The sequence below is a fragment of the Micromys minutus genome (assembly GCF_963924665.1).
Source record: "Micromys minutus genome assembly, chromosome: 23".
NCBI classification, from domain to species: Eukaryota; Metazoa; Chordata; class Mammalia; order Rodentia; family Muridae; genus Micromys; species Micromys minutus.
The window spans coordinates 19725815-19741773 of NC_137958.1; the positions used below are offsets into that span (position 1 = coordinate 19725815).

General features: G+C 35.6%; 1 protein-coding gene across 1 annotated transcript in view; it reads right to left on the bottom strand.

The window, feature by feature from the left end:
- SEMA3A (semaphorin 3A) overlaps positions 1 to 13022 on the bottom strand; it is a gene marked incomplete at both ends in the record, with an annotated part of 190685 nt that extends 177663 nt beyond the window's left edge. Inside the window, one exon of the mRNA XM_080936191.1 lies at positions 12911 to 13022. Within this exon, the coding sequence (XP_080792317.1) occupies positions 12911 to 13022 (112 nt within the window). The remainder of the gene's footprint in view (positions 1 to 12910) is intronic.
- Positions 13023 to 15959: the final 2937 nt, after the last annotated feature.

The following is a 15959-nucleotide window of genomic DNA, read 5'->3' on the forward strand; positions in this document are numbered from 1 at the left end:
AAATAAAATTCATCTTTGTCTAGAGTACTTCAGAAATGTATTCAAGCTAGTGTATAAAGTCTTTATTTATTCAAAAAGAGATCTGTCCTGCTGAAAAGTCCTTTAAAAGCCAATGGTGGTTAGTGTCACCTCCTTTTCTAACGATGTCTGGATTTCTCAGTCCTGCTTTCCCAGTGTCTTCTTCTAGACAAAAGCCCCTTTAAGTTACTCTTAACATGTTCTTCATCCTATTTACCAGCCTTAAACTGTAAGTTTATTTTCTTGAGCAACTGAATATCCTCTTTCCTACAAATGGGTTATTTGTAGTCACAGGTGGTTCACAGAATTGGTCACAAAGACTCAGCCTCTGGATCTACAATGCTTCATTCAGACTCAGGGACATACAAACCATATCATGTTTATTCCAGTGAGGATTCAATGTTCATTAAGTTAGAATGAGGTTGTGCCTTCATGGAACAAGTCATAACAAAATAATATGGAAAGCAATCACTACACTGTTTAAGAGGATATGCAAATAAAACTAGTAATTTCCTTCTTTTTGCTGAAAATTAAATGACTGACTATATAATGTTGAAAAATGTGAATTAAGAATGTAATCTATAGCCCACATCTGTAGGCAACCTTTTCCCTAAAAGGCAGGTGCTTCCTTGTCCAAACTGGTCATAACAACTCAGAGCTACAAGGACTATTGTAAAATTCCCCTTCCATCCCCATTATTATCTCTGCACAACGTGATACCACCCAGATTGCTCCTGTGTCAGTGGAGGACTCCACTGAAGACTGTTATCTTTATACAGGTATATGGAGGGTGCACAGACTAATGTTAGACTTAGCTGGTATTTTCTATTTTCTACTTAAAGTACTATCTTTTTTAGTTACAGGATTCTATATCCTCCAAATTAAATATATGAATCTAATGTTCCAACACTATGATCTACATCTAACATGAAATATTTGTCAGCCTGTATCTGGGAAACTTCATTCAGTACATTTCCAGCTCCATCCACTTGCCTATAAAGTTCATTTTTTGCAGCTAAATAAAACGCTGTTGTATGAGTTATTGCATTATCTTTATATATTTAACAGCTGTAAACATTAAGACTGTTTCTATAACTATTGAAACTAGAGAAACTTTGAACATGGATGACCATAGGTAGAGAGAGGCAAGAATCTTAAATTGGGAGGAGGGCAGTAGAACACAGTTGCTCTGGAGGGCAAAGGAAAAATAAGGGAAATGCACCATTAAGCAGTGACAGGGATGGGAGACACAGGGGAAGAAGGAGTAAAAGATATATAATTAACATTAAGGGTGCTTGAAAATTGTATTTATGAATACAAATTTTGTTTTGATAAGTGATACGATAACATTCACTACACTAGAAAAATATGAAACATTATCTTCATCCAAGATGTACATTCAATAGCTTAAAGCATGGAATTAATAGGGCATTGATATAGGTGGAATGGAATTTATAAGGCATTGATATAAGTAACTGTGATCCAAATTCATATCACGTGTGTACAGCTGAATTGTAGACTGATATCCAAAAATGGTAGGGTACATCTTCAATCCCAGGACCAGTATAGCTGAGAAGATCTAAAGGTCAGAGCCAAAAAAAATTATAGGCTGAGGTCTGTCCTAAGGAAACAGATTATTGTAGCATTATTAAATGCCTTCTTTGAAATCACCTTAAAATAACTAAATTGATTATTCCACAATTAATGTTCTGATATCTGTGTGGCTGTGAACAGAGAAACTGAAATACAGTATACAATTTTGTTCATATTGCCATGAAATGATGCCAAAAAGATAAGTATTAATTAACTTAAGGTTAAATAATAATACACCAAAACAACACTGACCTGATTGACTACATGATGTCTAGGGGCAAAAGAAACAATTCTTAAATAATCTGGCCTCACACTGTTATTATATAGAAGTGCTCTCTAAGTATAATTGAGGAGGTTGAAGTGCAGAGAAAGTACCTGTTTGCTTAAGTACTGAGCCATCTCTTCAGCCCAAAGTTCTAGACCTTTAAAACCTTAACATCCTGGTAATCTTCTGTTATAATCAACTACTTATAATGGATAATTTACTGAAACAAATTTACATACACTCTAATGTGTGGAATCTTCAGCCTCTCTTCCTCATTCCCTTCCTAATTCAGACATGGACAACCAGGCGACCTCCTATATTACCCCTTTGTCACTATGTGTTTGGGACTTTAATCAGTGGGGCTTTTAATACAAGAAAGGTATAATGAGATTTTGAATATAAGAAAGAACTGTAGCCAGGATGAGGGAAAAAACTGCAATTAGAGTTTCTCATTGTTCTAAGGGATCAAATGATGACAAGGGCTTGTATTAACTAGAAAGAGAAGAGATGGTTTAGAGGACTTTGGGACTGGGCATTATTAAATCAGGCAGAATTTAAAAAAATCTTTTTTTTCAAAGGATAACCTTCATTGAATTAAATTTATTGCCATAGCCCAGGAAGATGTAGGTTATAGATTTGTGTTTCATAGAGATTATAGGGTCGTTTTGATTTTTGTGTCTTAGGATCTATAATTCACTCCTAAATTATTGTATGGAAGAAAATTGAGTTCTAGTTGCATCTTGTACACTAGGGTTGAAGGTCCTGAGAATAAAAATGTTTTGTGTATCAGTGTAGAGTCTGGACCATAAAGGTTAGGTTCTAAAGCAAAGATGATGGGGACACAAAATGGAAAAGGCTTGTAATTTGCATCTTGTCAACTTCCTGGTGCGTCCATATCTAAGACAGGACAGCAGATGAAGTTTGACAATAGTATTAGCAAAAAAAAAAAAAAAAAAAAAGTTGGAGGGCAGTCTGTGAAGACTTTGGTCCTATGAAGGCTTGTTTCCCCAGTGTAGGGGAATGCCAGGGTGGTGAGGTGGGAGTGGGTGGCTGGGAGGGGGAGCATCCTCATAGAATCAGGGGAAACTTTGATGGGGGGAAGGGAACCACGAAAATGGATAACTTTTAAGATGTAAATACATACATTATTCAATTAAAAAGGGTAAAAAAGAAAGAAGTCTTCAAAAATCAGAAATAATAAATAGATGATAACAGTCCAACCTTAATGGTGAGGCGCTGAAGACATGAAGCAAATGATACAGCATCTCACAAGACTACTGCTTCCTCCTACAGTCACGTGATTGACCTTCCATGTTTCAAAAATTTGAATTAAATATAGTATGGAAAGGGAAACAGCATTTTGTGATTTCCTCCCATTTGAGCATTAGACGCAATGTGTGGGTATTTGCATCTATATAAATGAAAACCTACCAAAAATAAAATTCTTGAGCTATATAACTCCAAAAAGATTACTTCTTGGTTTGTATCAAAAGACATATTAATCTGAAGCTTGGTCCATCATAATATAAAATTGTTTCAAGATTTCACAAGCCTGTTTGCTTTTAAATTCTTATTATATTTTTGGAGGTGAGTCAGAGAAACATCTCAAAAGGTAACCAAGCAACATATACACAAGGGATTCTGTCAATATAGTAGGGTGTAACATGGGGACCCACAACTGAAGTGACACACATCTAGTATTATAAGTAGTCTCCTTTTAAAGCAAGTAGAAAACAGTCTTTACAACCTCCTCTCAAAATAATAGTGTAAAACAAGAGAAATTAGAATTACTTAGAAAAATAGATGAAACCAACGTTTCAGATCAGTGTAGTAGGTTGTCTCAAGGGACTATAGTAGCAGATGCTCTTACAGTGGATACCTAAGTTCAAGTCCCCAGAACTTTGGTAAAAAGGAGAAGTCACTCATTTATTTGAAATGTATTCCAAGAAAACATATACAAATCCACTATGGAAAGTCCTTATAATATATGCCAGTTGGCCATATTGATCTATTTTCAAGCCAATCTACATATTAAATCCATAGAATGCCTACCCTGCTATGTTGCAGCTTACAGTTATCTACTGTATAACACATATACATTATAAATCCCTTAGAAATTGCACTTTAAAAAGAACACTGAAACACAAGGAAGGCTTTGAATTTTGGCAATCACTCAATTCTTCATTCTTGCCTTCTTGGTCATTCAAGACTGATTTTCTTATACAGTATTTCAAAAACCTGATAGATACTAAAGTAGATGTAATGTCATCTTCTATGGAAGTCATTCTAAATTATTGTTTTATTCAAAAATAATTCATCCATGCAGAAATGTAACAGCGAGGCTATGTGTCCCTGTATAAGCATTGTCATATAGATTGTCACATAGAGGGTAAGAAATCTAAACAACTGAGATTTTGTAAACAAGAAGCCTAGAGAGGTAAAAAATATGTATTCTTTTAAGCTGACTCATACATGATGGTAAAATCACAGAAATGTTTGCTTGTCCAAGAATTCAAGTTTAAAGATAAAAACCTTTAAAATTCATATACATTCTGACTAGCCAATGGTATTCCTATAATCTGGATTTAACCTCAAGCAGGAATAACTTTATCTTTTCCAGAGTACTTATTGCTTAATAGCTATGACTTGTACATAAATGCACTTTAGAAGCTACGCTACTGTCCCTTCCGGATATTTCTACTTGGTTGTGAGATTTTAAAAAATCTTCCATAATATATTATAAATGAACTTAGATTACAATTATTAAACTGTGGAACTCTTAAACAGTCTAAGGAATTCCTTTCTCTTCAAGTATTTGAGATCCAAGCGTTAAACAAAGAACTTAAGGTGAATTGTGTGGATTCATACTTTGGAAAGGATTCTTGTGGCTCCTTCCTATCACATTCACTGCCCAGAAAAAGTAAGCGCTCAAGAGCGAGGGCTGATTGATGGAGGGGAGGGCTGGTACTCTGTAGCAACAGAGGTAGTGAGAAACCTCTTCTGTGCTCTAGATAAGCATAGAAGAGGAAGTAAGGGAGGCTCTGAGATGATACATTTAACAAACTGTCAGAGAGCAAAGCCAGGTTGCTTCTCCATGTGGATGATTAAAACAGTCTCATGAACTGCTCTATGATTACACTCCTGTCCTCATTTACAGAAGTGATCTGTTGACAAACCCTGAACTCCACTGGGTAAAGACAAGACATTTTTCTCTACTTTTGTCGCTATTTGGCATGAGATTTCTCACTTCTTCATCTTTCTCTCTTCATTCTTCCTTTTCTTCTACCATATTTCTTTCTTTCTTTCCTGTATGTACCTCCACATAATAAGGAAAATCAGAGTAATTATCCAAAAAGAATGATAGAATCATTCAGTCAGTTATTAGAGTCTTCATGCATAGTCTTACTGTATATTTCCTATCTCAGAGCTGTAGATGACAAAATGATCAGACATTTTCTGATATGGTCCTGGAAGAAATTTGATGTATAAGGTAAACATACCATTTATGGAGATGTTCTATTCTCACAAGATTCCTGAACCAAATGTTTCCAACAGTTAGCTTTACTATAGAAGCTAGCTAAACACTTGATTCCTCTAAAACATCATTTTCCTAGTTTCATTTTAATATGATAAAATACAATGAAAAGAAAAAGACCAAAGCAGCTAGGGGAAAAAGGGACTTCTAACAATTCCATCTTATAGTCCATTATTGTGAAGGAAATGAGACAAACTTTAAGATTAGTCATTTAATAGACACAGTCAAGAATCAAATGAAATTAATGCATAAATACTCATTTGCTTTCTTGCTAGGTTTTGCTCAGCTAAATACCTTCTATGTTATATCGTTAAGGATCCTTTGCCTAAGGAATGGTGCTACCCACAGTGAGCTGCATCTTCCTCCATCAAGGCTGTGTATATTCAACAATGAAAATTAACTATAGCCATCATATTGTTCAACTCACTGACTATAAATTCACATTCTTAGTATATACATATATATATATATATACTAAAGAAATTACATTTGAACAAAAGGCTTACTTCAGATAAGACAACAAAGGCTGGCAGAAATGCACAAAGTTAACTAATAAATAGCGACTCTGTTCTAACCATAGAACATATAAGACCACCAACGAATAATATCTAGCCTTACAAACATCACAATGTAGCAGAAACAAGATGATCCATGTAAGCAATTCAAAGAACCAAATACTCATTTGACATATTCAATAGTCTTTCTTTATTTTTCTTATGAACACTCAAGTATGTGTCATGCTGTAATTCATCTATAGGCAAATTTGTGATCACAGCTCCACATTATCAATATAGAGTTTGCTTAACACCATTTTCTTTACCACATTTAAACAAAGCAATCTTAAAGATACATTTTTAGTGACTTATTCAAATGATGGCAATGTTCAGTGAGTTAGTATTCTTTCTGAGTTTTACACCAAGATTGTAGAAAATAGAAGAGCAAATCATTCTTTATATGTATTAACAGCATTTTATTTTTGCTTATCTTTCCTGCCTAGTTCAAGTATAAATTGTATATTTTCTTATCCTGGGTTTGACAGAGTCCAGCTTTGTTTCTGTTTGGGAATAGTGTGTGAATTTCCTATTTATACAGATGTTTATGTCTTGGCAATAGAAAGAGATAGTAGCTGGAGACATTCAAAGTTATCTGTGTAAGATAAAATTCCCCAATTCTTCTATATGGTTGATTATAATTAGAATTGAAAACACAATAAAATTTAAAGGAGTAGTTACTTTAAACTCCAGTGGAATTTTCTAAATATTATTTTATATTTTCAGCTAGCTCTTTGTAATTATGATTGGACAAAATGTATGATATGCAGGGTTATCCTTACTTATAAGCACATTTTATAATTCATGTAAATATGTTAAATATGTGCATATATAATTGTACAGCACATGCAGGCACACACACACACACACACACACACACACACACACACACACACACACACCTGTTCTACCCTAATATAATTGTCTCTAATCACTACTTCACTCTTTAGGTGGTTTAACTATAGATAACTTCATATTTTATGGATACATTTTTAATAAAATTCTCATTTAAAATAAAACATACTCATCTCTTTTATACTTATAGCTACTTATTTTTATGTGGGGAAATGTATTAATAAGTTCACCCTGAAGAACACATCAAAACTTTTAGTAAAATTCCATCTTCACCAATGTTCCCTTAGTTCACATTACACACTATGACTCTTGTGTTAGTTTTCCCAGGCTTGGCTTTTACAATGTTACTCTGTGTGTATTTATCCTAGCAGCCTGCCTACTTTCAAACTAATGAAAGAGCTGTCACAAATTGCTACTGCCACCTATTAGGCAGAGCAAAGAACTGCAAATCATAGTAATTCCTTTAAGTAGTAGCCTAGAAGCCAGGAAGGGGTGAAGGTCATCTTGATTCACATTTATTCTTACTTTTGTTTATAGCTACTAGTTGACCGTTTTTTAAAATAAGCTTTAACCCAAACAATAAACTCAGCACAGTTTTGAAATAGTTTTGGAGGCTTAAATGTAACTTGGTGGGTATGGATCACATGATTATAGAGTTTTTCATAAAAATTGGTAATTGTAATTTTGTTACTACATAATTTGTCAAGATATAGAAGGAGAACTTCATAAATTAAAGTTGTTAGATAATGAGAAATTCAGAATTTATTTTCATAGTGGTAACTTCAGACAAATCCAAGTAGAAATTTCATTTAGGAAAATATTGAATTTTGACTTAAAACTTTAAAAACTGTGATTCATAGATATCTAAATAAAAAATAAATCTGGATTTAAAAGTTAAACCGCAAATTTTCCTACAGACACCTATGTAAATAGTAAAATTTTAGGTATACATTCAGAAATATACCACAAAATTTAATCTATAAAATAGTTATATACTCACACTAATGATGTCTACACACAACAGCTTGACATTTATTTTTGGCAATAGGGATACATATAATTATTTCTATTAATTCTATTTAAATGTAGCCCTTAATGAGCCTTCATTTGCCCACTTCTTAAGTATACTTTTTAAAATTGCATTGACCCTAAATCATATAGTGTATGTTCTGATAATCAAGTATCAGAAATAAAAAGAAACGTAATTGACATCACAGACCTATGCCTGTTTAGTTCATTCAGTAACTAGGATGGACACTTCTATTGCCAGTACCTGTAGTGAAGAAGCAGCGAGAAGTCAGAAACTTCAGTGCTAAGCCATTCAGACTTCAGGATTAATTATTACAAGTTGTCACGTCATAGGGTTCTATGAAATAGTTTCACAGTCTCAGTGGTTTTCTGGTTCTTAAAGTTTATATTATATTTACAGTCACTTCAAAGGCCAACGCACTTGACAGATTGAACAGAAGGTTTGACACAAATGGAGGACTTTCAGGGGCTTTTGTCTGATGTCACCAGAGTTGAATGACAGGATATATTTTTGTGTTATTATATGCTCAACTTTTATGATTTTTGTTAGGATATGTCTTAAATAGATTTATCAGAGATCTAGTTTTCACCATCTTAAATTCATAACTTTTGAATCAATGTATGATTTGAAAACAAATACAATTTGATAAGAAAATTATATTTTAAAAAAGACTCATTAAGTCAAAGACCCAGTAACATGCAGTGACAATTTCAGAAAGTTGTTAAAATAATTTATAATTTATAAATTCACAATTCTGTGTATATGTGTATGCCTCTGTATATTGTAAATGCACATTTCTAGATATATTTTACTTGCAAGGGGGAAAGGGGATTATTAATTTAATGTAAAACTTATGCCACATTATTGTGTAAGCATTTAAGAGTTCCTTGAAACATCTTAATAGTATCTAGAAAGTCAAATCATATATATATATATATATATATATATATATATATATATACACGTGTGTGTCACACACACACACACACACACACACACATATATATATATATATATGACTCTATTATTATAGATACAAATCATGGAGTCTAATGGAATGGTTCTCAACTTTCCTAATGCTGTAACCATTTAATACAGTTCCTCATGTTGTGATGAGCCCCAGCCTTAAAATTGTCTTATTGCTACTTCATAACTGTAGTTGTGCTAGTGTCATGAATCATAATGTAATGTAAATATCTGTAATGCAGAATGTCTGATATATGACAGCCAAACGCGTTGTGACCCACAGGTTTTAAACATATATATATATATATATATATATATATATATATATATATATGCAAATGTGGTTTAAAATAAGTTTTATCACTAAAATTTAAACTTTTTCACATTATTAATTACATACATTGCTTTATTCGACAATAAATATCAGATATGAAGGTTCATTTATGATAATGGTATGTTTATAGATGTAGTTACACAAGGGCATTAATACTTCTTTGTTAAATGTGTTTTAATTGCATCACAAGAAGAAATAAAGTTGTAGAAACCAGTGATCATATTAATTTATTTTAAGGTAATCATAATATATGAAGCTGAAAATACAGCAACATTTGAAATTTTTATTTAAAATTTTAGTTAGTGAAAACTGGCTATTTTGATTTAAATAGAAATCTCATTTCACAATAATTAAAAAACTTGATTCTTGGGAAGAGAAAAAAATAATGGAATAATGAAAAATTCTTAGAAACGGTTGCCCTTAACTGAAGTGCTGTTTACTAAGTCCCTTTATGAAGGAAAGGTTAAAATCATTGATTTAACCTTTGGGTTCACAAGACACCATCATACTGAGACTTGCATGTGTCTTTGATTTCTTCTCAATCTGAGGCACATTGTGTACTGGAAAAAACCATTATACTGAGTGATGGAACATTTGTTACTTGTTTAAAACCCCCAAACCATTTTTTTTTCTTTGACTTCTTTTTCTTGTGAATCAAACAGGTTTTTATGAAGAGTTCATTGTACCATACATCTCAGATGAAAGATCACTTGATTTCTTACTATTTTTTAAGAGGGGTAAAACTGAGTAATTTTGTAGGTGAAATAAACAGTTATGTACACATTTACAGGAGGGGGATTTGAACATTCAGCCAGTGACAGATCACACACTCCAGGGGGGCAGATGTATCTCTCACTGACTGTTTCTTGCGGATAATTTCTTTAGGACACTGAGATTTACAGAGTTCTCACGTTTTCTTCCCCCACAAGGATTCTAAATCAGACTGGTTCAGAGGAGAAGCCAGCATACCCCATTTTTCTAATATTATCACTTCTCCAGATGGTTCTGAAAACATCTATTCAGCTCCCTTTTCCTAGAAAGTAGGGGTGCCTTATTAGATATGTAAGCACATCCACTGAAGAAGCAGTCTGAGTGCCTTTACTTCTCTTTCCCCTTTAACATATCAAATCACTTTCAGCTACTCTCAGCAAGAAAGACAAGGAGAGAGCCAGCCCAGTGATTGCCTGACAATTCATCTTGGCAACCTGAGCAATGACAGAGTTAATGGTGGATCTTTGAAGACAAGTGACCATGGGAAATTAAGGTTGGCAGGGATTTTAACTCTTCATGAGTCATGCCGCAATATTTTTCAGAGTGATGCAGTAGATATTTTAACTGTGTTTGACGTCTAATTAAGTCAGAAAAAAAAAAAGATGCAGATCTGAAAGGAAATATCTCTCCCAGTTCAGAGCAAAGTCTTGACAATTATCAGGCATGTGCTTTGGCAAAACAATTCTGGTGGTGTGTGAGTGTGTGTGTGTGTGTGTGTGTGTGTGTGTGTGTATGTGTGTGTGTGTGTGCAGACAAAAAGGTAAAGACACACCGATATGACAGAAGTCTGCTGGAACCCTGCCTCTTATTTCTTGCTATTGTCCACTTTACAATGTATTTTATCAAACTGCCAAGCTCTTGGTCTATCAATAGAGTCTTTATAGAGCCCCGAGGACCATATACATTTAAAGGGAAGCACAAAAATCCTGCCATAGGGAAAACCAGTAAGACTTCAAGAGACAGTGTTGCATATATATCTCTTGATAATATATACAGCCCTCATCATCAGACTAGTTTAAACATACATCTATAAAAAGAGCAATTTCATTTCAACACTTTCTACATGATTTGAGTGACTAGAGACGACAGGTGCCTCCCTCTGACTGACAATAATTATTGGCAAGAAAATAAAATTTTCACAAAATAGGGAAGTATAGTGAATTTTAATCCGATTTTATAGTTTTTTTCCAACATGTAGAAAAACTCTAAGATTATTGGATTCTTAAAATATATTTTATCATTGCAAATTTGCTAATAACGAATTGTAGCATGCAGCCATTTGACATCTTAGAGACCCAGACCTGAGAATTACAATTTTAAAAATCAAAGTTAAATATGAAACTTACAAGAAGTATAAGCTTCAATAAGGTAAACTGACGAGCTATAGGTAGCTTCATGGTATCTTCTCAATGAGACAAATCAAAGACCAATGAAAACGTAGATTATTTTATATGATATGCAGCTAATTTCAATATAGTTATATAGAAATACAATAGAGACTTAATGAAACAGTTTGTGTACACTATGTAATGTTTCAATACTCATGTAATAATCTAACTGCTTACTTTGCATTAAATCTATATGCAATTAGATGCTCAATGAAATATTTTACTAAAAATAATCTTCCAAGTCCACATATTCCATCCTAAGCTGAATCCAAATACACACATTAATAGGTGTTTAATTTTCTCATGCAAAGTGTGAAAATTATGCCTCTTTCTTAATTGATATCCCTATTCACACTAAAGAATATAGAAAAACTTGTCCTGTATTGTGAAAATTAGAAATACATTTTTTTCTCTATCAGTCATGCATAAAAAGGAAGCATGTCTAGAATTAGCCAGTACTCTTCATGGGTCTTGTAAGCTGAATATAGCGCAGAGGTGAAGCTACTCAGTGCCCCACCCCCACTCAAGAAATCTGAGAATCATAGGAAATCAGCACCTTTGGGAGTAAACTATAAGAGTTAAGATGGTTTAATCTTCAACTCCATTTAATATGACCCGAGTTAGAGAAATACTCTCTGTCACTAAAAGTTTTGTACACACACACACACACACACACACACACACACAAACACACACTTTAGGAATTGTTTTATCATTACTTTACACATCAGTCTTTGAAATTTATCCAAACAAATATAGAGCAAATATTTTTTAAGATTGTCATCTGAACACACACACACACACACACACACACACACACACACACACTCCAATCTGTAACAGAAAGTATCATATGACCTCACAGGGTTCTTTTGTAAATTTACACTTAAAAAGAAGTTCTTGGAACTAGCTGTGTCACTAGAGAACATCATCCCTTAAATTCTCACTTAACTACATATGGAATTAAATAACACTTTATTTCAAAGGCTACTTTTACACCAATTAGGGAAACACAGTCTTTTCGCCACCATAACACAGTGTGGAAAAACTAGCCTGTTCTCCCCAGTTTATATTTCTCTTGGCAAACCATGGTCTACTGCTTATGTTAAGCATCTGAGTGTCAGATTTGAACAAACTGAATATTCATGATGACGATTAACCATTTAGTGTCTACAACCAAGGAGATACAGTTCGTCGTAATGGTTTCGCTAGGTGAGACATGAATTTCTATAAAGACCGCATTCTTTTGCATTAGAAATAACATAAAAATATTTTAATAGAAGTAAAGTGAGAAGAATGAACGGCACATAAGAAGAATCAGAAGGTACCCAGAGCAGCGTGCACGGAGCAGGCACACACAGCTAGCTCCCTGTGATTAAATGTTCTTTGTTTGCATTTAAGTTGTCACATATCAAACAGAAGACATGCTTCTTTGGTTGTTGGTTAAGGAGAAGTGTTTAAATTTCCACGGAAATTTTCACCGAATGACACACAGGTTCCCCAGGTTAAACTAAAGCTTGGATGGTTAGCGTTGGGGAGTTCAAGGAAAGAAAGGAGGGGGCATTACAAAGATAGCCAGATAAAAAATAAAAGGAGCGCTTTACCTTTGTACGATAATTTCAGTCTTGGCACATTGTTCTTTCCGTTTGCATAGTTTGCTCTTGCTGTAAGTAATACACCCCAGAAAAGACAGGCAATCCCAGTGAACCAGCCCATGCTGCAGACGCTGGAGGTCCCTGAGCTGCTGCAGCCTTCCTTCCTGTATTGTGCGGCCAGAGAAGTTCAAACAATCTGGAAACTGGAGGTAACAGGTGATTTAGGTCAGTTTCATTCATAAATGCAGACAATCAAGACCTCATGGCAACACTAACGTCTCTTCTTCTGTAACAGTCACGGAATCACAGAAACTTCAAACCCTCAAAAAAGAAAAAGAAAGAAAGAAAAAAAAAAAAAATCGAGCCAGGCACCGGATAATGAGGCACAACTGTTGTGTGGAAAGAAGAAGAAAAAAAAATTAACAAGGGCTGCGGCAGTGGTGCTTAAGAAGCAGTTCCTTTTATCTCCGCTCCGCTGATAGCCGGTGGCTGACTCTAATTCTGCTCCCTCTCCCTGCCTCATTCGGCTCCGAGGAAGCAGAATGAAAGGGAAACAGAGAAAGAGAGGGGGGGGGGGGGAGCGAGCAGCCTTGAGCAGCGCGGACTTTTCCTGTGCACAGGCAGGGAGAGATGACTCAGGATCCCGCGGACAGGTTTTCCCAACACTCACTAGACCCGCTGACAATGGGAGAGGAGCGAGCTCAACCCACTCCCCTTCCCTCTTGTCACACAACACATGCAAAAAACATCTCCCAGAGATTAGAGCCGGGAGCAGAACCCTCCGGCTTGCCTGGGAGAGGCATGGGGCTATAAATTTACCTCCCGAGGCAAGCGTTGTTTTATAGCCATTTGGGGGGAGCAATTGGGATTTTTTTTTTTTTAAGTGAATTTGGCTACCTACTGAATTTACAGTCCATGTTCATGACACAGCCTTGCTGAACTTGTGCAGTGTGCGTGTGTTGTGGAGTGTGTGTGTGTGTGTGTGTGTGTGTGTGTGTGTGTTCGCTTCAGTGTAACTTTAACCACGGAAGGTTTTTAATCCCCTTTAGAGATTATTCCCGCCTCCACGCAACCCCCACTCGGGTTCAGCCACCCCCTTTCCCTGCTCTACAACAAGTGTAGTGAAGAAATTCCTTGGAAAGCCCACATAAACGATCAGTTCAAGACAAATATAGGTCCACTGAGAATTATAAATTACAACAGGGATTCGCGAAAGGATACTCCAAATTTAAAAGTGCCGGGAGGGTGGGGGTGGGGTGGGGGTGCAGCTTCTGGAAAGCCCTGGCTGACTCGGGAACGCACCACCTCTTACTAATTAGATCCACTTCCCTAGTGCTGGCTTCAAGGGCAGAGGAAGATGACAAAGTTCACAAAAGTCCCTGCTGAGTGTCAAGGACCAGACAGAAAAGAAAAGTGTGTTCTTGTGTCTTCCCGAACTGCTGAGGGGTGACTCAGTTCTCCGTGGGGCACAATCACTTCTTCGGAGCCCAGTGGACCTCTTTCATTCTCTCCCATGTAAAACCATGCTGTCTGTGGGACCTAAATTTTCTCTTATATGTTTCTTTCAAGATCCCTGACATCTAGTGGCATTATGGGATGTGGGTGAGACTTGGATAAACGGTATAAGAAAACACCCTCTACATTTCCTGTAATCGTCTCTGGATTCTGTTTTCTACCACCGCTTCTAAACACTGGAAACCGAAGGGAATTCCTGTTTGTTGACCTGAACGTTTCTTGGCAGAAAAGACAGGGCTCCTCTCACAATCAAAAACACAAACACTTTTAAAAGTACTAATAAAAGTTACCTAAGCATTACCATGATGACTTTCCTACTGTCTCTACACCAACAGCTTTCTTCCCCTGACCTCTGAGTGAATGTAGATCAAGGAGGAGGATTTAAGGGAGGAGGGGGAGGGGAAGACAGAGCCTACTACGCTAGATTGATTTGTCAAGCAGATCTTATTGTATTTGTCAGGTCCTGAAAGCCTATTGATCGGTTAGTATTGTTAAGAATATAAACTCCAAAATCATGTTGATTTTACTGATTCCGTCCTTGTTATCCTGAGCACTTTCCACACTTTTGGCAAAGGATTACGGTTACAAAGGACAAGAGGCTTGTTTGCCTGCCTTTGTACTCACTCATCCTGCAAAGGAATTCAGGCCCTGTTTGGGATTATCTAGAGAATTCCAGTAGTGAATTATTCCAACTAAATGCCCCCATTATTACTTTGAAGCATTTCTACTTAATCTACTTTTAACTGTACTAAGATATGTCTAACATGTTTCTTGTGTTAAGCAGAGGAGTAAGTTTATTTCTGTCAAACACAGAACTGGATAAAATAATGCACATCTATTTGGCCTGTTAAAAGTGTCATCTTGGAAACACTCCTATATCCAGATTGATTCTCTAGGAAGGACATTTTGTCTTAAGTTTGAACAATAAAATGGGAGAATATTACTGAATTGTACAGAATGAATATATTTGTACCAACATTACTATCTGGAGTTATATACACAAGTAAGTTCATATTCACAAACACCTCTATACTTATAACTTTGATGCAATTCATTTTGGGCAACATAAAGGACTTTGGGTCTTAGACATCTGATGTTATTTCACCTGATTTTAGCAAAATTAACTAAAGTTGTTTTCTAACTTTACAACTTTTTATACACACACACACACACACACACACACACACACACACGAAACAGAGAGAGAGAAACAGACACAGAGATAGAGAGACAGAGAGAGACAAACACACACACACACACACACAGAGAGAGAGAGAGAGAGAGAGAGACAGAGACAGAGACAGAGAATTAAGTTTAATCCCTTTTCTTATCTGAAGTAGAAGGGAAGCAGGAGAGTACCTGCTCAAGAGTTTGTAAAAACACAGCACCCACTGCAGGGGTGACAAGGAATGTGGATTTTGATTCACTCCTCCAGCTGTTACAATTCACCCAAAGAACCTGCAGAGTAAGGCATGGCTTGGGTGAAGGTGTTGGGTGTACCACCAAACATCCTCAGTTTCCTGTGTTTACTCCTGCAGCTAAC